The 27,069-nt window shown below is 41.2% G+C and overlaps 1 protein-coding gene across 5 annotated transcripts in view; it reads left to right on the top strand.

Annotated features, from left to right (window-relative positions):
* Positions 1–26,423, top strand: part of CD84 (CD84 molecule) — a 38,285-nt gene extending 11,862 nt beyond the window's left edge. Inside the window, exons 2-8 of one of the 5 annotated variants that reach the window (XM_011967269.1) lie at positions 1,864–2,205; positions 13,370–13,621; positions 14,012–14,149; positions 14,765–14,797; positions 16,459–16,556; positions 17,512–17,574; positions 19,175–26,423. In XM_011967269.1, the coding sequence (XP_011822659.1) occupies positions 1,864–2,205; positions 13,370–13,621; positions 14,012–14,149; positions 14,765–14,797; positions 16,459–16,556; positions 17,512–17,574; positions 19,175–19,240 (992 nt within the window). In that variant the 3' untranslated portion in view covers positions 19,241–26,423. The remainder of the gene's footprint in view (positions 1–1,863; positions 2,206–13,369; positions 13,622–14,011; positions 14,150–14,764; positions 14,798–16,458; positions 16,557–17,511; positions 17,575–19,174) is intronic. The other 4 variants (XM_011967275.1, XM_011967285.1, XM_011967293.1 and 1 more) reach the window with 4 other exon arrangements.
* Positions 26,424–27,069: the final 646 nt, after the last annotated feature.

Consider the following 27,069-nt stretch of genomic DNA (forward strand, 5'->3'; position numbering starts at 1 on the left):
ACAATGTCCTGTTTATCCCTGTGTCCCTAACACAGCATCTGACACATAATTAGCACTTAATAAATGTTTGCAGATAAGGGTTCCCGATTCCCCCTTCCTACTCCCACCCCACATACTCCCCACCCTGTTATATCTTCTGTACTTAGCCACCCCCCAACTAAATCCTCAGGCCTTGTCCTGGATACTGCTCCTACGGGAAAATCTTTGTTGGTCAGAAAGGAAAGAGGTTTACATCAGCTGTCCCTAAGACTCTTTCAGTGGTTGCTGAGCTGAAGAGCAAGGGTAGCCAAAGTGAGACAGCACCATCAGGTTAAGAAATCCCTTTGTTTTGCACCACTTTAAAGTGATGTGTATACTTTATGATCCTTATTCTTCCATATACCAAGCCTTGGATAAACTTTAGGGTCAGCCTGAACACACTTATGTGGAAAACTGATGTTGTGGTCATCAGAACCTACATGCAGCCAGTACACACCAGAACCGCCCAACTAGTTTTTTTATGGCTAACACCCTTTCTGATTGGTCAGGGTCCCTGTCATATTGGTTATTCAATACTTTGGATATCATCCATGCTTGCCCCAAACAGTATTTCTCACTAAAGAGCCCTCATTGAGAATTACAGGATAATGAAGAAGAGGAGGAGGAAGAGCAGAAAAATAATGTCTTAAAATTAGTTGTCTCTCATTTTACAAACTATATATTAAAACAGTTTATCTTCAAAAGTGATAGAGGAGAGAAAAGGGAGGAGAAAATAAGCTTTTCATTTTTCTATGTTACATTTTAAAAGCATTCATCCTTCAGCTTTCACTAGGAAATGTTCCCTGAATTCCCAGAGCAGATCAAGTCCCCTTGTTGGTCTCTCTCAAATCACCATAATACTTACATATTTTGTGCCTATCCATTTGTTTGTATGATCATCTGATCAACATTGGTATCTTCCTCTGACTGTAAGTCCCAAACAGCAAGAATTATGTCTGTTCTTCTCGCCATTGTATCCCCAGCTCCTTGTATCTTATTTAAAAGGGTAGATGTCCAAAAAACACTTATATTATGAATTAAATTAATAAATACCCACCATAGTATCTGAAACAAAACTGATCCTGAAAAAATACACGCATTCATTCACAAATGTATGAATGAATAAACAAAACTTGCTTACTTCAGAAGTTGTTCCAAGAGAGTCTAGGAAACACATGAATAAATTCTATCAATTAATTCCACAAATATTTATTAAGCCCCTTGTATGTGTCTGGCACTCTTCTAGAGACTAGGAATATGGAAGTAAACAGAAAAATATCCCCTAAAATCACCAACTTGGGGAATATTTTCTCCAGAAACTCCAAAGCACTCTCTTCCTGTATCTTCCAAGAAGAGAGACAAAACAGTTACTTGCTTTTTGCAGAGATCACAGGAAAATAAAAAGCAATGACCCAAGACTCCATCAGCCAAGATATTCCAGATTCTTGTTCCAGCTCTTCCACCACTTGGCAATATGATCTTGGAAAAGAAATGCACTTAATATCTTAGACTACATGGAGGCTTATGGCCTTCACCTCTCAAATGCCTTCTAGCTTTCAGAGTCTGTAAGTCTAAGTAAAAATATTTTTAACAAAATGGATCTCTAATGAGAAACTTAGCTTTTGAATGAGAATGCTTTAGAAAATTTAGTTGTCATGACATATCAAATATACCTAGAGTAGATTGCACAAAAAAAAAAAAAAAGAAAAGAAAAAAAAGACATCCTCAAGAAACTGGGTGAACTGCATTTGTGGCAGCTCCTCAGGGAGCTCCAAGGCCAGAAAGATTAGGAATTGAAAAAAGTGCAACAGTCAGATGGCTACAGTTTTCTTTTTATGTTCTCAGGGCCAGAAGCAGCTGGAAAAGACTCAGAAATCATCACAGTGAATGGGATTCTGGGAGAGTCAGTCACTTTCCCCGTAAATATCCAAGAACCCCAGCAAGTTACAAACATTGCGTGGACTTCTAAAACGTCTGTTGCTTATGTAACACCAGGAGACTCAGAAATGGCACCCATAGTTGCTGTGACCCACAGAAATTATTATGAACGGATACATGCCTTAGGTCCGAAGTACGATCTGGTCATTAGCGATCTGAGGATGGAAGACGCAGGAGACTACAAAGCAGACATAAATACACAGGCTGAGCCCTACACCACCACCAAGCGCTACAACCTGCAAGTCTATCGTAAGTCATGGGAATACGGAGGGCTTGTGTTTTATTTTTACTTTGCAAATTTGCTATCTGAAACACATCTACATTTCTGATAATTGGGTCCCCTAAATCTTTTTATATCTATAAACACTTATATATTAATACATCAATACTTCTAAGAGGATGCAGTCTTATTTCAGACCTGGCTTTGCCAGCTTCTAGCTATGTAATCTTCCATCTGTAGTTGGTCCCCTGGGCCTTGGTTTTCTTTTTTATATAATGCCAATGATCATACTACTCACTTCCCAGAGTTATCATGAGGATCAAGTGAGATAGTGTATGCAAAGTGCTTTAAAAAAAACTTTTTATTTTGAGTTAATGATAGATGCAAAGAAGGTACAAATAAATGTACAGGGAGGTTCTGTGTACCCTTCACCCTGTGTTAACACCTTGCATAACTATACCACAATATCAAAAACAGGAAATTGACATTAGCACAATCTACAGAGCTTATTTAGGTTTCACCACGTATGCATGCATTCATTTATGTGTGAGTATGTGTGTAGCTCAGTACAATTTAATCACATTGGTAGTTTTGTGTAACCACTACCATAATCAAGATTAACCATCACAAGATTCCCTCATGCTCTCCCTTTACAACCACACCTCCACCTTTCTCTTCCCCAATTCCTGAAAAACACTAATTTGTTCATATCTACAACTATGTTCTTTCACACACATTATGTAGATGGAATCCTGAAGGATATATCTTTTTGAAGTTGGGTATTTTTCACATAGTAATGTCACTGAGATTCATCCAAACTCTTGTGTGTATTAACAGTTTGTACCTTTTTATTGCCAGATAGTATTCCATGGTATGGGTGCACTAGGTTGTTTAACCATTCACCTCTTGAGGGACATTTTAGTTCTTTCCAGTTTGGGGATATTACAAATAGAGCTGCTGTGAATATGTGTGTACACATTTCTGCATGAAATAAGTTTTTATTTATCTGGGATAAATGCTCAAAAATGTAATTGTATGATAAGTCCATTTACAGCTTTAAAATACACTGACAAACTATTTTCAACTTTCCATTCTCACCAGGAATGTATGAATGATCCAGTTTCTCTACATCCTTACTAGCATTTGGTGTTATTATTTTTCATTTTGGCCATTCTGATGGGTGTGCAGTGATAATTTAGTTTTAATTTGAATTTCTAGTAGTTGATGCAAAGTGCTTTTGAAAGGTAAAATATTATAACTATTTGTTATCATCATTATAATTGCCACAATTCACTGGGAGATGTGCGTACTTTGTTTGCAAGCTACCCCAAGCGTGGTCTGTAAACTGGCAGTATCAGCATCAACTGGGAGCTTTTTGGAAATGCAAATGTTCAGGCCCTGCCCCTGACCTTTGTGAATGAATGAAGTCCAGGAATCTGTGTCTAATATTACCTCTGGATTATTCCAACCTGTGCCAAAGTTTGAGTAAGCACAGACCTAGTGCTGTCCTGTTCAATATGGTAGCCTCTAGACCCATGCAGCTCTTGGGCATCTGAAATATGGCGAGTCCAAATTGAGATGTGCTGTAAGTGTGAAATTCTTACCAGATCTTGAAATCTTAGCACCAAAAAAATATATAAAATATCTCAATAATTTTCTTTTTTTCTTCAATTTTTATTTTAAGTTCAGGGTATATGTGCAGGATGTCAAGGTTTGTTATATAAGCAAATGTGTGCCATGGTGGTTTGCTGCACAGATCATTCCATCATCTAGGTATTAAGAGCAACATCCATTCGCTAACCTTCCTGATCCTCTCTTTCCCCCAACCCCTCTCTAACAAGCCCCATTGTGTGTTGTTTCCTTCCATGTGTCCATGTGTTCTCATCATTCATCTCCCACTTGTAAGTGAGAACATGTGGTGTTTGGTTTTCTGTTCCCGCATTAGTTTGCTGAGGGTAATGGCTTCCAAATCCACCCATGTCCCTGAAAAGGGCATGATCTTGTTCCTTTTTATGTCTGCATAGTATTCCATGGTGTATACGTACCACATTTTCTTTATCCAATCTATCATTGATGGGCATTTGGGTTGATTCCATGTCTTAGCTATGTGAATAGTGCTGTAATGAACATACATGTACAAGTATCTTTATAACAGAATGATTTATATTCTTTGGGGTATATACCCAATAATGGGTTTGCTGCAACAAATGGTATTTCTGCCTCTAGGTTTCTGAGGAATCACCACACTGTCTTCCACAATGGGTGAACTAATTTACACTCCCACCAACACTGCAAAAGCATTTCTTTTTCCCTGCAGCCTTGCCAGTTTCTGTTGTTTCTTGACTTTATTAATAATTGCCATTCTGACTGGCAGGAGATGGTATCTCATTGTGGTTTTGATTTGCATTTTTCTAATGAAAATGAGCTTTTTTTCACATGTTTGTTGGCTGCATGAATGTCTTCTTTTGAGAAGTGTCTGTTCATGGTTTTTGCCCAGTTTTTAATGGAGTCGTGGGTTTTTTTTTTTTTTTTCTTGTTTTTTCCTTAAACATTTAAGTTCCTCGTGGACTCTGGATATTAGACCTTTGTCAGATGGATAGATTAGAAAAATTTTTTCCCATTCTGTAGGTTGTCTGTTACTCTGATGATAGTTTCTTTTGCTGTGCAGAAGCTCTTTAGTTCAGTCAGATCCCATTTGTCAATTTTTGCTTTTGTTGCAATTGCTTTTGATATTTTCATCATGAAATCTTTGCCCATGCCTATGTACTGAATGGTATTGCCCAGATTTTCTTCTAGGGTTTTTATACTTTGGGGTTTTACATTTAAGTCTTTAATTCACCTTGAATTAATTTTTGTTTAAGGTACAAGGAAGTGATCCAGTTTCAATTTTCTGCATGTGGCTAGCCAGTTCTCCCCACACCATTTTTAAATAGGGAATCCTTTTCCCATTGTTTTTGTCAGGTTTGTTGAAAATCAGATAATTGCAGGTGTGTGGTCTCATTTTTGAGTTCTTTATTCTGTCCCATTGGTCTATGTGTCTGTTTTTGTACCAGTACCATGCTGTTTTGGTTACCTTGGCCTTGTAGTATAGTTTGAAGTTGCGTAGTGTGATGCTTCCAGTTTTGTTCTTTTTGCTTAGAACTGTCTTGGCTATTCAGGAACTTTTTTCATTCCATATGAATTTTAAAGTAGTTTTTTCTAATTCTATGAAGAATGTTAATAGTAGTCTAATGAGAATAGCATTGAATCTATAAATTACTTTGGGCAGTATGACCATTTTCATGATATTGATTCTTCCTATCCATGAGCATGGAATGTGTTTCCACTTATTTGTGTCCTCTCTGATTTCTTTGAGCAGTGGTTTGTAGTTCCCATTGAAGAGGTCCTTCACTTTCCTTATTAGCTATATTCCGAGGCATATTAATCTTTTTGTAGCAGTTGTGAATGGGAGTTCATTCATGATCTCTGCTTGCCTGTTGTTGGTGTATAGGAATGCTAGTGATTTTTGCCCATTGATTTTTGTATCCTTGATGATTGCTAAAGTTGTTTATCAGCTTAAGAAGCTATTGGCCTGAGATGATGGGGTTTTCTAGATATAGGATCGTGTCATCTGCAAACGGAGACAGTTTGACTTCCTCTCTCCCTATTTGAATATCCTTTATTTCTTTCTCTTGCCTGATTGCTTTTGCCAGAACTTTCAATACTATGTTGAATAGGAGTGATGAAAAAGGGCATTCTTGTCTTGTGCCAGTTTTCACAGGGAATGCTTCCTGCTTTTGCCCATTCAGTATGATATTGACGTGGGTTTGTCATACGTGGCTCTTATTATTTTGAGGTATGTTCCTTCAATATCTAAGTTATGGAGAGTGTTTAACATGAAGGGATGTTGAATTTTATTGAAGGCTATTTCTGCCTCTGTTGAGATAATCTGTGGGTTTTGTCTTCAGTACTATTTATGTGATGAATCACAGTTACTGATTTGGGTATGTTGAACCAACCTTGCATCCTGGAGATGAAGTCAGTTTGATCATGGTGGATAAGCTTTATGATGTGCTGCTAGTTTTGGTTTGCCAGCATTTTACTGAGGATTTTTGCATCAGTGTTCATTAAGGATATTGGCCTGAGGTTTCCTTTTTTGGTCTTATCTCTACCAGGTTTGGTATCAGGATGAGTTAGGGAGGAGTGCCTCCTTTTCAATTTTTTGGAATAATTTTAGTAGAAATGATGCCAGCTCTTCTTTGTACCTCTGGTAGAACTCAGCTGTGAATCTGTCTGGTCCTGGGTTTTTGTTTTGTTTTGTTTTGTTTTTGGTTGGTAGGCTATTTATTACTGCCTCAATTTCAGAACTTGTTATTGGTGTGTTCAAAAATTCAACTTCTTCCTGGCTCAGTCTTGGGAGGGTGTATGTGTCCAGGAATTTATCCATTTCTTCTATATTTTCTAGTTTATGTGCATAGAGATATTTATAGTATTCTCTGATGGTTATTTGTATTGCTTTGGGGTCAGTGGTGATATCCCCTTTATCATTTTGTATTGCGTTTATTTGATTCTTCTCTCTTTTCTTCTTTATTAGTCTAGCTAGCAGTCTATCTATTTTTCATGTTTTCAAAAAGCCAACTTCCGGATTTTTTGATTTTTTGAAGGGTTTTTTTGTGTGTCTCTCTCTCTCCCTCAGTTCAGCCCTGATCTTTGTTGTTTCTCGTCATCTGCTAACTTTGGGGTTTGTTTGCTCTTGGTTCTATAGTTCTTTTAGTTGTGATGTTAGGTTGTTAACTTGAGATCTTTCTAGCTTTTTGATGTGGGCATTTAGAGATGTAAGTTTCCCTCTTAACACTCCTTAGCCTGCCTTGCAGAGATTCTGGTACATTGTCTCTTTGTTCTCATTAGTTTCAAAGAACTTGATTTCTGCCTTAATTTCATTGTTTACCCAAGAGTCATTCAGGAGCAGATTGTTCAATTTCCATGTAGTTGTGTGGCTATGAGTGAATTTCTTAATTTTGAGCTCTAATTTGATTGTGCTATGATCTGAGAGACTGTTTCCCTGAATGATTTCAGGTCTTTTGCATTTGCTGAGGAGTGTTTTACTTCCTATTATGTGATCAATTTTAGAGTAAGTGCATGTGGTGATGAGAAAAATATATATTCTATGGAATTTGGCTAGAGAGTTCTGTAGAGGTCTACAGGTCCACTTGATCCAGAGCTGAGTTTAGGTTCTGAATATCTTTGTCAATTTTCTGTCTCAATGATCTAATATGGTCAGTAGGGTGTTTAACTCTCCCACTATTATTGTGTGGGAGTCTAAGTCTTTTTGTAGATCTCGAAGAACTTGCTTTATGGATTTGAGTGCTCCTGTATTGTGTGCATATATATTTAGGATAGTTAGCTCTTCTTGTTTAATTAAACCCTTTACCATCATGTAATGTCCTCCTTTGTCTTTTTTAATCTTTGTTGCTTGAAAGTCTATTTTGTCAGAAACTAGGATTGTAACCCCTGCTTTTTCTGTTTTCCATTTGCCTGGTAAATTTTTCCCTATCCCTTTATTTTGAGCCTGTGTGTGTCTTTGCATGTGAGATGGGTCTCTTGAAGACAGCATACAGATGGGTCTCAGCATACCAGCTTGCCATTCTGTGATTTTTAACTGGGGGCATTTAGCGCATTTACACTTAAGGTTAGTATTGTTATGTGTGAATTTGATCCTGTCATCATGATGCTAGCTGGTTATTTTGCAGACTTGTTTATATAGTTGCTTCATAGTGTCACTGGTCTGCGTACTTCACTGTGTTTTTGTAGTGACTGGCACCTATTTTCCCTTTCCTTATTTAATGCCTCCTTCAGGAGCTCTTGCAAGGCAGGCCTGGTGGTAGCAAATTCCTTCAGCATTTGCTTGTCTGAAAAGGATTTTATTTCTTCTTCACTTAAGAAGCTTAGTTTGGCCAGATATGAAATTCTGGGTTAAAAACGCTTTTCTTAAATAATGTTGACTATTGGCCTCCAATCTCTTCTGGCTTGTAGAGTTTCTACTGAGAAGTCCACTTTTAGTATGATGTGCTTCCCTTTGTAGGTGACTGGACTTTCTCTCTCCCTTAACATTTTTTCTTTCATTTCAACCTTGGAGAATCTGATGATTATGTGTCCTGGGGTTGATTTTCTCATGGAGTATCTCACTTGTGTTCTCTGCATTTCCTGAATCTGAATGTTGGCTTGTCTTGCCAGGCTGGGGAAGTTCTCCTGGAAGATATCTTGAGTATATTTTCCAACTTGGTTCCATTCTCCCCATCTCTTTCAGGTACCCCAATTGGTCATAGGTTTGGTCTCTTTACATAACTCCATATGTCTTGGAGGTTTTGTTCTTTCCTTTTCATTCTTTTTTCTTTTTTCTTGTCTGCCTGTCTTATTTCAGAAAGATAGTCTTCAAGTTCTATGATTCTTTCCTCCACTTGGTCTATTCTGTTATTGATACTTGTGATCAATATTTTGTGTTGTGGTTTTCAGCTCCATCAGGTCAGTTATGTTCCTTTCTAAACTGGCTATTCTGACTATCGGCTCCTGTATTGTCTTATAATTCTTATCTTCTTAGGATTGAGTTAGAACATGCTCCTTTAGCTCAGCAAAGTTTGTTATTACCCACCTTCTGAAACCTACTTCTGTCAATTCAGCCATCTCAGCCTCAGCCCAGTTCTGTGCTTTTGCTGGAGAGGTATTGTGGTCATTTGGAGAAGAAAAGGCATCCTGGCTTTTTGAGTTTTCAGCATTTTTGCATTAATTCTTTATTTTCTTTGTGGGCTTATCTACCTTTGATCTTTGAGGTCACTGACCTTCGAATGTGGTTTTGCTGAGGTCTTTTTTGTTGATGCTGTTGTTTTCTGTTTGTTGGTTTTTCTTTCAACAGTCAGGTCACTCTTCTTTGGGGCTGTTGCAGTTTGCTAAGGGTCCACTCCAGACCCTAATCGCCTCAGTTTTTCCTGTACCTGGAGGTATCACCAGTGAAGTCTGCAAAATAGCAAAGATGGCAGCCTGCTCTTTTTTCTGGAAGCTCCATCCCAGGGGTGTACTGACCTATTGCCAGCCTGAATACATCTGTAGGAGGCGGCTGGGGATCCCTGTTGGGAGGTCTCAACCAGTCAGGAGGAACAGGATCAGGGAGCCACATAAATAATCAGTCTGGCTGCTTTTTGGTAGAGCAGGTGTGCTCCATTGGAGGGTCCCTTCCTTGTCCAGACTGTATGAACTCTCCAAAGCCAGCAGGCTGGAACAGCTGAGTTGACTGAATGGCAGAGATGGTGGCTGCCCCTCCCCACAGGAGCTCTGTCCCAGGGAGAATTCAAAGCTCCATCTGTATAACCCTGGCTAGAGTAGCTGAAGCCCCTGCAGGGAAGTCCCACCCAGTGAGAATAAAGGAGCAGTCTGATCTGGCAAAGCAACTGTGCTCCGTTGTAGGGGACCCTACCTCCTCCGGATCATTTGAACTCTTCAAAGCTGGTAGGCTGTAATGGCTGAAGCTACTGAACCGCAGAGATGGCAGACGCACCCTCCCCAATAATTTTCATATTAGGGAAATGAAATTTTTGTTATATTGGGTTAAATATAATGCATAATTTAAATTAATATTACATGCTTATTTTCACTTTTGAAATGTGATTATTAGAAAATTTAAAATTACATAAGTGACTCACATTACATTTCTTTTGGGCAATACTAGTTTTTAGCATAGAGAACACCTTGGCCATTTCTCAAAGATTTCTCTGTTCATCTGCCTCATTGCAGAAAAACACAGAAATGTGGCTAATCCATGTTGTGACAGATGCAATTCAGGTATATAGGTCACCCACTAAAATGCAAGTTCCATAAAGGCAGGGACTTTGTATATTGTTTATCACTGTATTCCCAGCACCTACATCATCAGGTACATAGTGGCTGCTCCAGAAGTATTTGTTGAAAAAGAATGAATGAATAGTATTTTTCCTAGGTTTCACAGTGCTTAGCAATTGTGGATGTTCGATTAATGTAAGATGATTGAATCAGATTCTATCTAGATGGACAGCATAGTGGAAAGAACATTAATGTTGGGATTAGGCATACTTTGTCAGTTGTATGATCTTGGGCAAGTTGTTTAACCTCTCTGGCCCAAAGTTTCCTCACTTATAGAATGTAGATTGTAATTGACGGTATTAAATGAGATAATGGTAGTTGAGCTCCTAGTGCAGTGCATGCCTTAAAGTAAATGCTCAATAACTAGTAATCATTAATTTTTTAATCCTTATCCCTTTAAAAAAATCTCATTATGAAGGACTTCCTAGATGAAGAAGGCTCTGAATTAAGCTTGAATAATGTAGTCAAAGAGCCATACCCAAATGTCAACCCTTTAGAAAATATTTAACTCATTCAAGAATTTTGGCTGAGAAAATAAAGATGGCATTCAAGTTTAAGATATTTATTTTTAATCCCTTTATATGTTTAATTTTGCCTACCCAATCATCAGAAAGTCTTCTACCACCTACAATTAGGACAGAGTGCATTAATATTTTAAAGAAAGATGTACTGTATGTACAATAAAATCTGTACCTTATGGGTAGTTAGTTGGGAAAATAAAGAGAAGAAAACTAACATTTATTGAACACCGTATATGTGTTTGGCATTCTACTATCTATTTTTAAAATACATACATTATACATATTCAAGCACTGTAACATGCACAAAAAGAGCAAAAGATAATACAATGAGATATAACTCTCTCTTCTCAGAGGCAGCGGCTGTAGCCAGTTTATTCTGTGTCTTCCATAGATAATTAATGTGCATACCAGCATAGACAGACAGATAGATGATAGATAAGTAAATAGGTAATTAGAATAATCTTTATCTTCAAAAGCTCATTTAATCCCCACAACAATCCTATTTAGGGGAAAAAAATTTTTCTCATGTTATAAATAAGGGAGCTGAAGCTCCATGAAGCTGTATACATTCTCCATTATCCATAGCTAGAGAGCAGTGGAGCCTGGATTCTGAACCAGGTCTCCAGTGGCTTCCACACTCTTGGCTTGGGAGGATGAAGATCTGTCAGCCATGACTCTGACTTTCTCTTCCCAGCATCTTTGTGCAGGTAACACCACTGTTCCTGCTGAGAAAAGTGAGATGGGATCCTCTTCTTCACCACTATCCCCTATCTCAACACTCACCCCCAAAAATCTTTCTAAAAATTGGTAAATACCAAGCACTGCCTAGGCATTTTTGTAAATCAAATTTCTAAAGAAACACACACGTACACAAACAAAATTTGATTCACTTTCCACTAATTGATATCATATCAATCACAATTACAGTTAATCCAGGTCTTTTCCCCAAACTTGTTTTGGGTTTGCTCCAAGTCATCACTAATTCTAATATGGAATAGATCCCTCTAAAAGATTGTTAGGACCAGAATGTCTGGCTAGCTTGGAATCAAACATTTTTACAGCTTCTTACTGCTCATGTTGTGTTCCTTCACAAACACAAGATAATGGTTCTTATATCTTGTGTCTACACTTCTGAATTTATTGCCTTTCTAGACCCACCCTAATTAGAAAGTTTTGCACCAGTTCCTTCTGACTCCTCTATTCCCTTCCTGACATAGCTACAGTGGAAGAAACAAACCTCACCACAGCAACTTTGCTGAGAGGGCGCTGAACTTATTAACTGCAAATGTTGTCATTTTCTTATTCCTGGTAAAAGAAAAAACCTTACCCTTCTCCATGCCAGCTCCATTCCTAGCTACCACTTAAACTGAAATATTATTGTTCCTTAGTAACCCTTTACTACCCTTCAACTTTTATAGTTTACTTTTTGATTGCTTAAGTAAAAACATTTTTAATGAACTTTTAAAGAAATTATAGCTTTCCATCACAGATAGTTAAAAAAAAGAAAAAGAAAATATACATACATCAGAAAACAGAACAAAAAAAAAGTAAAGATTATTTCGGCCAGGTGCAGTGGCTCATGCCTGTCGTCCCAGTACTTTGGGAGGCCAAGGAGGGTGGATCAGGAGATCAGGAGATCGAGACCATCCTGGCTAACATGGTGAAACCCCATCTCTACTAAAAATACAAAAACATAATTAGCCGGGTGTGGTGGCAGACGCCTGAAGTCCCAGTTACTCAGGATGCTGAGGCAAGAGAATGGCATGAACCCAGGAGGCGGAGATTGCAGTGAACCGAGATCATGCCACTGCACTCCAGCCTGGGTGACAGAGCGAGACTCTGTCTCAAAAAATAAAAAAATTTAAAAATAGAAAAATTATTTCATGCAGTTGTGTGCTGAGAAATGTTCAATTAGCTTTTAATTGGGTGTGTATATTCATATATATAATTTATGTTTAGTACAAATTTTATTGACTTGAAGGATGTGTAGACACAGATTCATTAATGATAATAAAATATACAATAGTCTTTATTGTAAATTCCATATAGAATTTATTTTGCTGAGAGGGCACTACAGGATAAATTCCAATTATTCTCACAGATTGCTTTCATTGATTTTTGCTAAGCATTTATATCCCTAACCAGCCTATAGTTGTAATTGATGTGTGAGTATAGTTCCAACATGAACATTGGTTGATATTTTCATTTCAGTTAAATAATAAGAAAAAAGTGATTCAACAAAGACATACATATTGGAGCTTCATTTGTTTATCAATGACATGAGTGACTTCTTTGCTGAATTGGATAATGGTTTCCAAACACCAGAATACTTCCTATTTTTTGTGCTACTCACAGTGTAATGGCTACAGATATTATACACTTTTAAGTTTAATCTTCATTCTTCCATTGCTATCTTAAGTCTAGAGCAACAATCATCAAAACAGTAAATCAAGCCCTAGCTTATAGCAATTGCAAATTTCTGTGGGGCAAATACTCCTACCACAGCTGATTTTAAGACATGCAGAGTTGGAAAGACAGATACTCCGTTAGCAAAGGACAGATACAATAGATGTAGATAACCTCAAGAGCATAGACAGTAGGAAAATGTCAAAAAAAGATTAGAAAGTGATGAGTTTTGAGTATTTATTACCTTTATTTTTAACATAATTTATTTAATTATAAGTTTTTATAATTTAATTTTTAATGATGGCTTGCAAATTTCTGAGAATTTAACAATTGGCTCCCACAAACTAGTACAAGCCAGCTCCAGCTCACCATTGGCTCATATGTTTGCCCCTCATAGGTCGACTTGGGAAACCAAAAATTACACAGAGTTTAATGGCATCTGTGAACAGCACCTGTAATGTCACACTGACATGCTCTGTAGAGAAAGAAGAAAAGAATGTGACGTACAATTGGAGTCCCCTGGGAGAAGAGGGTAATGTCCTTCAAATCTTCCAGACTCCTGAGGACCAAGAGCTGACTTACACGTGTACAGCCCAGAACCCTGTCAGCAACAATTCTGACTCTATCTCTGCCCGGCAGCTCTGTGCAGGTAACTAGCTCTGCCCATCTCTCCTGGTGAGTCTCGGAGATCACTCTGAGGAGCTGCAAGGTCTGAATGTGGGCCACATTCTCTAGGGAAATGTGCTTCATCTTTGGCCTGGTCACTGAGGGCATCACCTCCCAAGAAGCCCACTGGGAAAGAGGCCAAAGCCTTCTGAGAGATGCTAGACATTTCTGGGTGTTCTGTGGCAGCCCCTGATCAACTCTGATTCAATTTCTCATCCTGGCTTTTCATAGCGAAAGTTTAGTTTCCCTAGGAGCTTTGGCACTCCTTTGGAGGGCACCCAATTTTCATAATGCCCCTGACTGTGGACAAACCTGCCCAGCCTCTTGGGCCTATTTCCTGAGAATCAAGACTCACTGCATCTTCTATTTTCAGACATCGCAATGGGCTTCCGTATTCGCCACACCGGATTGCTGAGTGTGCTGGCTATGTTCTTTCTGCTTGTTGTCATTCTGTCTTCAGTGTTTTTGTTCCGTTTGTTCAAGAGAAGACAAGGTAGGATTTTCCCGGAAAGTAAAATGTGGAAACTCACCTTCTCTCCTCTTGGGACTGAAGCCATTTATCCAAGGTTTGGCCAAAAGGTCCATTGTTCCAGGGAATCTGCCTTCTTCCAATCCCCACCCCACCACCTCCCAGAATGATGGCTCTGAGGATGGTATGGCATTACCCTGAGTGGTCTTCAGAATCCATTCCTGAGATCACCAGTATCTGGTGGGCCCAGAACATGGGTTCAAGCTTAGTACCTACATGAACAAGCTGTGCTTCACTGTACAAGTGTGTTCACCTCTCCAACTCAGTGCCCTCATGTGTGAAATGTTTAGACTAGAGGATCTCCAGGGTCACTTCCAATTTCATTGTATTTTGATAATGACTATTGGAGAGTCATTGAGAAACATGTACTAATCCTGTACTCCATGGTTGTCACTAGATCCCTCTGAATCGCTCTGGATCATTTTGTAGTTGTGCCATTCTCAATTCAGAAAACCTGATCTTAGACCCTCAATGAATCATTATACCCTTCTATTCACCCATGTCTGCCCAAGAACTTCCTTTTCCCACCAATCACAATAAAAAACATGGAACTTCTGCTTCCATGTTCCTGAGTCGCCTTTGGGTCTGACTCCTCAGGTTCCTGCTTGAACACCTTCACTAAGAACACTTGTAAGTTCTCAGCCACAAAGTTCCTTGAATAATAATTGGAAGGGATGAGGAGTTCACAACAGAGTGGTTAAGACTAAGCATGTGTTTTGCAGTCAGTCTGGGGGTGAAAGTCCCAACTTGACCATTTATCAGCTACCAGTTATTTTATCATTATAAGCTTCCATTTCTCAGTTGTAAAATATTCATAGTAATAAGGTGTGCTGCATATACTTGTGGAATTAGATTAAATGGAATTAGAAATACAAAATACTTGACCCAATTCCCAGTACATAGTAAGTACTTGATAAATGTTAACTAGTATATTGATAACTGATGGGCCTGGGGCATGGTACAGAGGAGGCATTCTAGAGGGAATGGGATTTGTGACATGTGCCATATTCAAATGGCCTCACAATGGGGAGAAGGGACAGCCTGCTTGAGCCACGGGTTATCTGCAAGGTCCCTCAAAGAGATATCGTCTTCAATTCCTCACTGCCTCTTGGAAAGAGAAAAGGGATATTCTTTGCATCTATAAATGAGACAAGAGAGAGCACTCCATTTGTCTCATACTCACCAAATATGGGATGGAACTAAACTCTGAATGTTGGAGCCCTGTAATACTGCTCAGCTCAGATCTGTTATTTGTTGGTGTATTGGTGCCCTGGATTATGAAGGCCCAAAATTCTGGCCATTTTTTTTCACCTTGACCCTAAAATGTTCTGTGTTAGTACCAAAGCAAAGGAGTACACTGACGTGAATGTCTCTTCTAGCCTATACATTCTTAGAAGGAAAGACTTATCTACTGTCTTTTCTTCTCTGGGGCCTCACACAGAGCCTGGCACATAGAAGGAGCTTAATAAATGCTTATTAACTGTGTGAATTGGCAGGGTGTTGTGGCTCATGCCTGCAATCCCAGCACTTTGGGAGATCAAGGCATGTGGATCGTCTGAGCTCAGGAGTTCAAGACCAGCCTGGGCAACATAGTGAAACCCTGTCTCTACCAAAAATACAAAAAAATTGCTGGGTGTGGTGGCACATACTTGTGGTCCCAGCTACTCAGGAGGTTGAGGTGGGAGGATCACTTGAGTCCGGAAGATGGAGGTTGCAGTGAGCTGTGAGGTGCACCACTGCACTCCAACATGGGTGACAGAGTGAAACCTCATCTCAAAAACAAACAAAAAGACTGTCAATCAATCAAACAAGCAATAAATGTTCGTGGAACATCTACTATGTGCTTAACATTGAGATGGTTACAGCAAGGTCTGTGCCAAAGGTAAAGCAGTGTATAACTAGAGAGAATCAATCAAGTTAAAAAACTAAGACCGTGACATGCAAAGTCAACTAGCCATGCAAGACAGTCAGTGGTAAGTGTCAGAGACACAAAGGAAGATCCTGGGTGGAAGAGCTACATTTGACTGTCCACACAGGGAGGGGTTGGGGAAATTGTCTTTGGCCTAATCCGGACTCTAGAGTGGAAGAGAATTCCCACTGATCTGTGGGTGAGGCCTCAGCCAAGTGACTCCTGAGACATTCTGAGGATCCAAGCATCCATTTCAAAGGATGGGAGCATTTAACCCCTGGTGGCTTCCTTTCTTCATCTTAAAAAGAGAACATTGGAATAGATCATCTCTAAAAAAAACCACCTTTCACAGACTGTGGGTCTATATTTATTTGTGAGACAGATGCTGCCTCAAAGAAAACCATATACACATATGTCATGGCTTCAAGGAACACCCAGCCAGCAGAGTCCAGAATCTATGATGAAATCCTGCAGTCCAAGGTGAGCTGATGCAATTCATGGACACTCCTGCGCCACCATCTCCATGACAGGGAGTCATGGGCGCCATTGCCCTCTGCCTGTTTTTGTCTAGAAAGCAGCCACAGCCAAGAGTTCAGAGGTTCCAACCAGGAAATACCATGTCAGGGAAATGATGCCACGGATCTTTCTATGAGGACAGGAACGTGACCCATTGTCACCCCGTGGCAGCCTCCATGGGCTGAGGCCCTGAGTGTCCCACAGTGGGCCTGGCTCCAGGTTAGTTGAACCATGACTAGGAGCAAGACACCCCCTAGAGGGGCCACACAACAGAGGAGCTCCTGGTGTGAGGTGAGGGCTGCTATGTGACTACCAAGGTGGTGAACAGGTTGCTAAGGGGGCTCCGAGGCAACAGAACTGACAGACAAGTTCCCTTGAATGCCCCTCCTGGTCTAGCAGTAGCGGCTTGCTTTCCCTCAGACTCAGAGTCACTGTTCCACACCCCTCCTCCCACTCCCGCTTTACCTGCCTGCCCCTCCCTCCCTTCCACCCTGGATCACCTTCTCCTGTGTCCCTACCAGCCTGCCTCCTTGAAGTCTGCATGGAATCAAGGGGGAGACTGAGGTCTGCCTGGTCAGTCTAGCGCCGTGCTTGGACTGGTAGGGCAGTTGGATCCATAGAGGCCATGGAAAGCTAAAATCTTGACTGAGCAGGACTCAGCCTGAACCATAGTATCCCTCCTCTTGGCCTCTGAGGTTTTTCACCCCCAAGACCCTGTCCAACTGCTACCCATTCACCCCCACCTTATCCCTTCCTGATCCTAAGCCTCTCCAGAGTTGGACGGAGCCAGAACTGAGGCCAAGGGGGAGGTCACCTAGTAAATGTGGGACCAGAGAAGGATGGTGGGTAGAATTAGGAAAGGGGACTTGTAAGATTGGGCCTGGGCTCCCTCACTGAGGGGAAGATGCGTGTTTTACAGGTGCTTCCCTCCAAGGAAGAGCCAGTGAATTCAGTTTATTCCGAAGTGCAGTGCGCTGATAAGGTAACCCCTTTCTGGCTTTTTATCCTTGTTTTCCTATCTCTTCCAGCCATTCTGGTGTACCCAGTCCATCCAATCAGGGACTAGCTGGTTCCCCTGGTACTCCTTGTAGTTCTCAGGACCCACTGCCTAGAGTTTTGGTCTATACATACTTCCACCCATGTACAGAGCCCCACTCCCCAGGTCAATGACCACCCACAAGTTGTCCTACTTGGGATGCTGATCCCACCCTTCAAATACAGAAGTCCCTATGCCTCTGGACTATGGTATAGGAACTCCATCCCGTATAACACCTGGGGCCACTGCCAGCTCACGGTGTGAAAATGAGAAAACGGGTGCTTCCCTCCGAGCAGACACAGGCCCATGCCAGATGCCCAGATGGGTGAAATGGAGCAGAAGCTGACTTTCAGTTCATTTGCTCCCTCAGCTGCTCTTTTGCCACACGCAGCCTGCACAACCATTTGTAGTATCAAGTGCCTTGTGCCTTATGCCTGTGCCTTATGTCCTTCTCTACCATATGCAAAGCCCTCTGACAGGACTGTAACTTTTGGTGATCTAAGGAGGGATTGTCACTATCTGAAGGTCCTCACTGCTCCTACAGTCAGGACAGCTTTAGAGTTGCTTAAAGAATCATATTTTCTAAGTATTCCTGTTTAATAGCCGAGCTACCAAGCAGGAAGCTAAACTGAGTAAGAATTAAGAGTGATCCTATAAGGCAATAGGGAGGACATCTATGAGCTCAATGAGCAGGGTGGTGCTATTTCCTTTTAAAGAGGACTTGGAGCACAGGGCAGTTTGCTTGAAAAGATAAGCCAAATGGACTGGACAACCAGATAGAGGGACCTTTATTTTCTCAGTGCTCAGGAGAGGGAAGGAGGGAAAGAAAAAGAAGGGGAGGAGTGAGGAAAGAAGAGGAGAAGAAAAGGAGAAGGACAGGCAAGAAGTGAGGGTCAGGGTGTCCAGCATATTTGTGCCGGGATCTCAAGGAGAGTTGGAGGAAGAAGAGTAACCTAACTTAGAAGGAGATAAAATTTGAGGGATTAATCATGGAGTCCTGGATTGTGACATCTCAAGATAAATCCTTATAGACAAGTTAGATGATAATTATTGGGTCAGTATTTAATTTAAAACCTAAGACTCCTCAAGGCAGTGGGAAGATTGTTTGCAGCCTTCTAAATGCCTAGAGCACAGGAGATGCTAGCAGTGAGTCCCCACTATGTATAGGTGAAAGTGGAGTTATTGGGATACAAAAAAACTAGGGCTCAACTAGGAACAAGGTATGCAGGTAGCTTGAACCTGAATGTTGCCTCAAGCCTATAATCAAAATCTATTCCAAATATGGCCCTGCCCCCATTCCCTCTCATTGCTCTTTTCTGGGCTAAGAAGTTAATTGCTCAGGGCCTCCCAGATCGGGGGTGGCTGGAGCAGACACGAGGGACTCAGCAAAGAGCAAGGCCCTGCTACCCCAGATTTTCCCATCACGAGGCAAATCTAAGGCATCCCCCTGTGCCATTTGCTTAACTCCCCTGGGAACTTGCAGGACTGGAGTTCCCCAGCAGCCCCTCTCAGTTAACATTTTCTCACATGTTCCTCTCGTGCACAGATGGGGAAAGCCAGCACACGGGACAGTAAACCTCCTGGGACTTCAAGCTATGAAATTGTGATCTAGGCTGCCGGGCTGAACTCTCCCTCTGGAAACTGAGTTACAACCACCAATACTAGCAGGTTCCCTGGATCCAGATCTTCTCTGCCTAGCTCTTACTGGGAGATTGCAAACTGCCACATCTCAACTTGTAAGCAAAGCAGGAAACCTTCTGCTGGGCATAGCTTGTGCCTAAATGGAAAATGGACGCACACCCTTCCTGAAACGGCTCCCTTCTGAATGAATGATAAAGCATGTTACCTAGTATAGTTTTCCCAAACTTCCTCCCATCATAGCACATGTAGAAAATAATATTTTTATGGCACACTGGGATAAGCAATCAAGATTGTTCGCTTCCAGAAGCTGCATATGACTAGAGGCCTCTTGTGAATGGAGGTAACAACCCTGCCCAGTGACTGTGGGAGAAGGGGATCAATATTTTGTACACCTGTAATAGGCCATGGCACACCAGCCAAGATGCTCTGCTCATAGTCAGTATGTGTGAAGATCCCCGGTGCGTGGCCTCCACCATGCATCTTGAGCAAATTAGGAAAAGGTACCCTTCGCTTGAGGCAGATGCAGCCCTTCCCCCGAGTGCATGGCTTGGGGAGCAGAATGTGGGCTGTATATAAGCACAGTCATCCCTTTGTCTGGGAATCTTTGTGCAGGGCACGACAGGCTTAATAAGTCCAAACACAGATGACAGTGCTGTGTGGGTCTCTGTCAGAGTTGTGGCTCTCAGCCATGTAGACACACTCTCCAAATGGAGTGTTGGAAAATGTTCTTTCTGTACAGTCTAGAGATTGCTGGGACACTTTCCTTGGACTGCTACTTCAGAAACCTCATAGGATTTTCTTTCTGGCCAAGATTTCCTTCTGTATCACTCCAAGCAGCCTCAGCAGAAGAAGCAGCCATGCCCAGTATTCCCGCTCTCCAAAAGGAGTTGACCAGCTTATATTTCTCATACTTCTGGGGAACTGGGTGTAATCCAACCATCAAAATAGACCTTGCAAGAAACAGAGTCACTCTCCAGAAGGAACTGGGGAGATGATGGTGCAGATGATGAAACTGGGTTCATCCCAGCTCCAAAGGCTCAGAGAACTATGGGGTTTAAGCTGAGACAGAATGCCCCCATCCCGGCATGCCCCACAAACAGACCACCAGCCAGCTTACACAGGCATTAACTCTCCACAATGAGGAGGAATCATTCACAGCTGAGCAGGACATTTATATGATCATTTGAGGAAGTGTTTCCCTTATGTGTTAGTAAATATAATCAGCTAACTCGTAAGTCCCCATGAACAGTCCTAGGCTGGACAGCAGAAACGGGCTGCATTTGAGCAGATAAAGACATCAGTCCCAGTAAATGAATCCATAGACTCATCTAGCACCAACTACCATTAGCACTATGTTAGGAGCTGCAAGGCCCCAAAATAGAAGATATGCATAATGTCTGTCCTTGTGTAGCTCAGGAGACAATTCCAGCACAGACACTACAGTTAACGCTGAACTGAAGCTGCAAGTAATGGCATGAACAGTCAAAAAAGACTTTATGAGAGGGCAGGGCTGAAGCTGGGCCTTGAAGGATGGATGAAATTTGGATAGAGAATGAGGAAGACAGAGGGCCTCCAAGTGAGAGAAGCATGAAAAATGAGCAGGGGCCTGGATCAGTGGGGTGTATTCAGAGCACCTCTCCAGATGCATGCTCACAGTCCCTTGCCTATGTGTGGCAGAGTGCCCCAGCCAAATGTGTGCCCTCACCCCATGTCCATTTCCATGTCCTTCAACGCCCACCTCAAATGGTACCCCTTCTGTAAAGCTTTCCCTGGTATCAGGAGTCAAAATTAATCAAGGATCTTTTCACACTGCTGTTTCTTCCCCTTTGGTCCTTCTATCACTAAAACTCATCTCATTCTGCCTTACTGCATAACTAATTATTTGTTTTCCTCACTACATTGTACATGTGGGAATTACAGATAGACAGAAGCCAGCTGGGGGTGGTGGCTCACGCCTGTAATCCTAACACTTTGGCAGGCCAAGGCAGGCTGATCACCTGAGGTCAGAAGTTCAAGATTAGTCTGGCCAACATGGTGAAACTCCATCTCTACTAAAAATACAAAATTAGCCAGGTATGGTGGCACACATCTGTAGTCCCAGCTACTCTGGAGGCTGAGGCAGGAGAATCGCTTGAACCCAGGAAGTGGAGGTTGCAGTGAGCTGAGATCACAGCACCGCACTCCAGCCTGGGAGAGACACAGTGAAGTTCCATCTCAAAAAAAAAAAAAAAAAAAAAAGATAGAAGCCAATAAGCATGATGCAATCAAATTCTGGCAAGCATTAAATATCAGGATGCAGCTGGGCACGGTGGCTCACGCCTGTAATCCCAGCTCTTTGGGAGACCAAGGCGGGTGGATCACTTGAAGTCAGGAATATGAGAGGAGCCTGGCCAACATGGTGAAACCCCTTTTGTACTTAAAATACAAAAAATTAGCTGGATGTGGTGGTGCACACCTGTAATTCCAGCTACTTGGGAGGCTGAGGTGGGAGAATCGCTTGAACCTGGGAGATGGAGGCTGCAGTGAGCTGAGATCCTGCTACTGCACTCCAGCCTGGGCAACAGAGTGAGACTCTGTCTCAAAAAAAATAAAATAAAATAAAATAAATATCAGGATGCATACATCAGAGGCTGTTCTGAGTGTAAAGGCATTTTGGAGAGAGAAGACTTTCAGAGTTAGGCAGACCAACTAAGAGGTCAGCTGAAGCACCAAACCAGTTGTCAGGAGGTGAAACGCAGCACCCCAAGAAAAGACGTACAGGAAGGAATAAAGAGGCTTGGTCGTAAAGGATGGAGGAGCTCCAAAGTGACACTGAACAGGCTGCGTTTCTCCTAAAATAAAACCACTCCTCACTCTGTGGATGCATTGAAGACTCATTCCTGAACATCTTTATTCTCTAACTTACCCTCTTCCTCCTCCTAATTACTCACTCAAGGAAAATTCCTGGTGTCCTAATGCCCTTGTGTGTATTGTCAAAAATAAAAATCGGAAGCAGGTTAGATCTGCTAGGTCTTCCAGAAGAGCAAACCTGGAATGAAGCCAGAGCCCAGGAATTCTGAAGGTGGCCTTTGGGCTTAGAATACCCTGCTCTTGTCTCTCCTCTCACTGTTTCTCTCCTGTGAATCTCCTGATTCATGAACATATTATCTGTTCACCCTTCTCTCTAGGGCTCAGTTCTTAGATTTTCCTTCTGTAAAATACATGTGATCTTATTTTTCCCTCCACAACTTTCCAGATGAACTAGACTGTGACCAAGAGGTCTATAAAATCAAAGCATCATGGAACAGGATCTTGTATCAGACCAAAGTGTGCCGGTTTTTAAAAATGTGCATCAAAATGGAAATCTCAGAGACAGAGCCCTCTGGTGGAAAGTTCTAGTAGGTCAGGACAGTCCCTCTGCCCGCAGACACCTTGGGCTTTACTGAGGGACTCAACTGAGAAAATGAGGAATGTTGCAGCTCATGATTCTTAGAAGAAGAAAGTGAAGCTCATCTAAAATATGATTTTAAAAAATCTATAGAACACTCTAAACTACACAAGCTATGAGGGAATAGCCTAGTTGGGCCAGCTTGGAAACCGGGCACAGTCAGGAAGGAGCCTGTCAGGTTTGGACTGTGTCCACAAAGAGCACTTCCTAGGTCTTGCCTGGAGAGAAGGAATGGCTGGGCAATATTTTCTTCCAGACTCATTATTTTTCTTCTGTTTAACTTTTCTCTGAATTTCCGTTGATTTGTATAAATTTTCTCAAGAATAATTAGTGACAGTCTCTACTAGTTGTAAAATGAAGCTTGAAGGCCAAGCACAGTGGCTCATGCCTGTAATCCTAGAATTTTTGGAGGCCAAGGTGGGCGGATCACAAGGAGTTCGAGACCAGCCTGGCCAACATTGTGAAACCGTGTCTCTACTAAAAATAAAAAAATTAGCCAGGCATGGTGGCGCGTGTCTGTAGTCCCAGCCACTCAGGAAGCTGAGGCAAGAGAATCACTTGAACCCAGGAGGTAGAGGTTGCAGTGAGCTGAGATCGCACCACTGCACTCCAGCCTGGGTGAGAGAGTGAGACTCCATCTCAAAAGAAAAAAAAAAAATGAAGTTTGAATAACAAAGACAATAAGAGGAAGTATAATGAGTGGTCATAAATGTGGGCTCTGACAGTAGAGTGCCTGGTTCTGAATCCTGGTTTCTTAGTCATGTGACCTTAGGCAAGTTACTTTAACCTCTCTGTACCTCAGGTTGTCCATCTTTAAAATGGGGATAATAATAGTGCCTACCTTGTAGGGTTGATGTGGGGATTAAATGAGATGTTGTTCATACAGGAATGTGCCTGTGCATGACAAAGTTCTGGAATTTTTTTATAAGCTGTTCTTCTAGGCCTGAAATCATCAGAAGATGCTAATCCAAATACATGAAATAAGCTTCTTACAACAGAAATGCAGCTAGTATTATGCAAAATTAATGTTGTATATCAAACTTTTAACTCTCATCCCTCCTTATTCAGATATATTTTGTTATATGCAATGTTTTTCCCCCTGTTATTATACAACAGTATATTTACCTGATGCTATATCTGCCTCCCCAGTTAGACTGAGAGAACAGGGGATATACCTAAATAATAATAATAATAAATAATAATAATAGAGAGCTCCTTGAAGGTAGGGAGCCTGTAAGAATCATTGAGGGCTTATTTTGTATACCAACTACTAAACTAGATGCTTCATACATTGTTGTCAATACTCATGACAGCCCTGTAAAGTAGAATTAATTCTTCCAGTTAACACTAAGGATGACATAATGAATATCTTGGCAAAGTTGGAAAGCTGGAAAGACAGGATTTGAACTCAAGACTTCTTGCCACCAAGGGCCACGTACTTGTACTCTGCCATGTGGCCCCTTTTTACCTCCTGTGGATTCCGCATACCTGGCACTTGGCCTTAGGTGTACATGCACCTGGCACTTTGCCTGACACATAATAGGTGGACCACAAATATCTATTGAATAAATACTTGCATATGCTAATATTTTAAGGTACTAAAAGCAGCTCAAAGTAAATATATTAATATATTAATTCCATTGTTATCTAGATAACCACTCAACTTTTCTGTTGAAAATGCCCATTTAATTAAAGAAGGTTGGATAGAGCTCTTCATATGCATTTTGGACAGACAGGGGTTTCAGGTCATAAACACTCTGATGAGTTAATATAAAATGAGAGAAACCGTAAATTTCCACCACTAAAAATCACAAAAATAACAGAAACAAAAGAAGGGATAAGAATTTGGAGAATTATGCTGAACAATTTTGTGGTTAAAAAAAACAGCTGTGCATGTTTAGACTTAAATAAGCCCCCATCCAAGTGTGAGGAGCCCTGTAATTTTTCAAAACATATGAAAGTGTTAATGCATTTTGACAAAGGACCATTTAAAAAGTCTTGAATTCTGACTTGAGGAAGCAAAGTCATGACTAATACATTCTCTAGAGACTTGCAGACTTTGGGAATTCACAAAAGAATGGATGATAATTATTAACTGTTACTGGATGATTGCCCAGACAGTTCTCAACAGCCCTGTACGAGTCTCTGGGTTTGGGATGGATCAATTCTGTGACCAGAAAATGGCCAAATCTTTGCAAAAGAGAAATATTTTTCTTATAAGATCTTGTTGTAGGCAAATAATTCATAAATTATTTATCAGAGAATCTTTAAATGCTCATAATCTCAACTCTTTCATTTACAACTTGTATTTCCAATAGTTTATGGATCATCTCTACATAGATGTCAAAAGTCACCTCAAGTTTAGTGTGTCCAAAATTGAACTCACAGATCTGTCTCTGACCTCCCAACTTGCTTTCCTTCTGTTTTTCCTATGCTAATGATCCACCATAATCAAAATAATTAACATTTATCCAGTGCCTACTATGTACTATTCCCTGTCTTGTTTTACATTTACTCATTTAAAGCCCATAAGAAACATTAAAACTCATCTGCCTTCTGAAGAAGATACAACCATCCTCCTTTTTACAAAGTAGGAAACCAAGTCACAGAAAGGTGAAGTCTTTAAGGCTGAGTCACAGTAGTTCATCCTAGTAAATAGAAAAGCCAGGATTCAACTCCAGGGGCTGGGTGCAGAACTGCGATTCTTCACTGCTTCACCAATCAGCAGCTACCCAAGGCAGACAACTTTTTCATCCTTGGCTCCTTCATTCTCCCTGTCACCCCAGATCCCTCTACATCTAGTCAGAGAATAGGTCCTGTCACTTCCAACTTCTCTATATGGCTCTTCTCAGCCATGTGCCCTCAATCAGTCTAATTCTCTAACACACCTTCCCTCTATATGCTCACTCCCTCAGATCATTGCTTTATCACGTGTTACCTGGGTTGCTATTACATAAAGAGAAATCTTTCTAAAACAAGGATCTTGTCACTTCACTTCCATACTAAAATGTTTTTCCTGGGGAACCACACTCCTTAGCAATCTGACCCATCAGACCTTCCAGGCTGTCTCCTGCCTGCTCCCTAGGCTCCAGCCACACAGAATTATCATGGGCCCACACACCCACCAAATCCTCCCATGCCTTTGCCCATGTTGTGTCCTCTGTCTGGGATGCCCTTCTCTCCTTTCTGTCTCTGACTTTTTCATACATCAAGGATTAGACTGAATATCCCTTTTGTATGGCCTTTCAAAACCTCCCGTCCAAAGCTAAATATATAGCCCTCTATGTATACTTTTATAGCATTTGGCACACGATTACAGAGTAGTAGCTTTTTATCACATTCTCTGATAATTATATAGATATGGTATTTCTTAGCTCTTTTCTCCAACTAGCTAATAAGTTGTTTTGTGTCTGAGTGCCTAATTTTGTGTTTTGTGTCTGAGTGCCTCAATTCCTCAACAAAAAGTTTATTGATTAGTTCATTAGTCATTTGAATGTGAAAATTATGCTCACTAGCGGCAAGTGCCACTAACCCTATTCCAGAAGCTAGGTGTCATGTTTGCAACAACATATCGTATCCCCTCTACAAGTCATCTTTTATTTCAGGCATTTGTAAGTGTCCATTAATAAAGTATGGTTCATAAACTTTACCTTGTAAGTGCCTGAGAAATGAGACTACAGGCTCCATTGCAGCAGGACACAATAAATATTATTTCATAATGCATCTATTCTCTTTTGTGTTTTACTTTGTTTTGGTTTTTGAGAGCAACAAAAATGAAGCAGATGAAACAGCAAAGGAGATAGTCCACATGATAAAAGTCCTGTGCCATCTGAAAATCTAGGCCCTGAGTGGACACAAGAGACCAAGGGATTGAGGGTATAAGACAGACAATGAAAAAAAGAAAGGCTGATGTGGAGAGATGATTGGGACCTTGGGAGGAGACTGAGAAGCTAGAGACAGGAAGGACAAATACCAGAAACAGAAAGAACCCGGAGGGCAGCAGAGGTGCTTCGTCACAGATGGAGAAGAGAGTTCTGCCTTGATCAACCTAGAGAGAGGAATTTGAGGACTTAAATCACGTTTTGGGGGTCATCTCCCTCCAGGGCAGGAGCTTTGTCTTACAATTTTTCACTCACGGTGCCCTATCACAGGAGCCGATGCCTAGTAGAGCTCAGTAAGTATTTGCTGAACTGAATTTGGATTGGCGCCCACATATCAGGAGAGGAAAAGGCGTCCTGGAAATCACATTCAGAGTCTGAGTCCAAAACTGGAGAGTAGAAAGTCTCTGTGTCACCCATAGTGCCACTTGGAGGAAAGGGATAAAAAGACTGGGCTTTTAACTGAGAAGAATGAGGTTGTGGTTCCCACAGAAC

This window comes from Mandrillus leucophaeus, unplaced genomic scaffold (genome assembly GCF_000951045.1).
Source record: "Mandrillus leucophaeus isolate KB7577 unplaced genomic scaffold, Mleu.le_1.0 Scaffold1195, whole genome shotgun sequence".
Lineage (NCBI taxonomy): Eukaryota > Metazoa > Chordata > Mammalia > Primates > Cercopithecidae > Mandrillus > Mandrillus leucophaeus.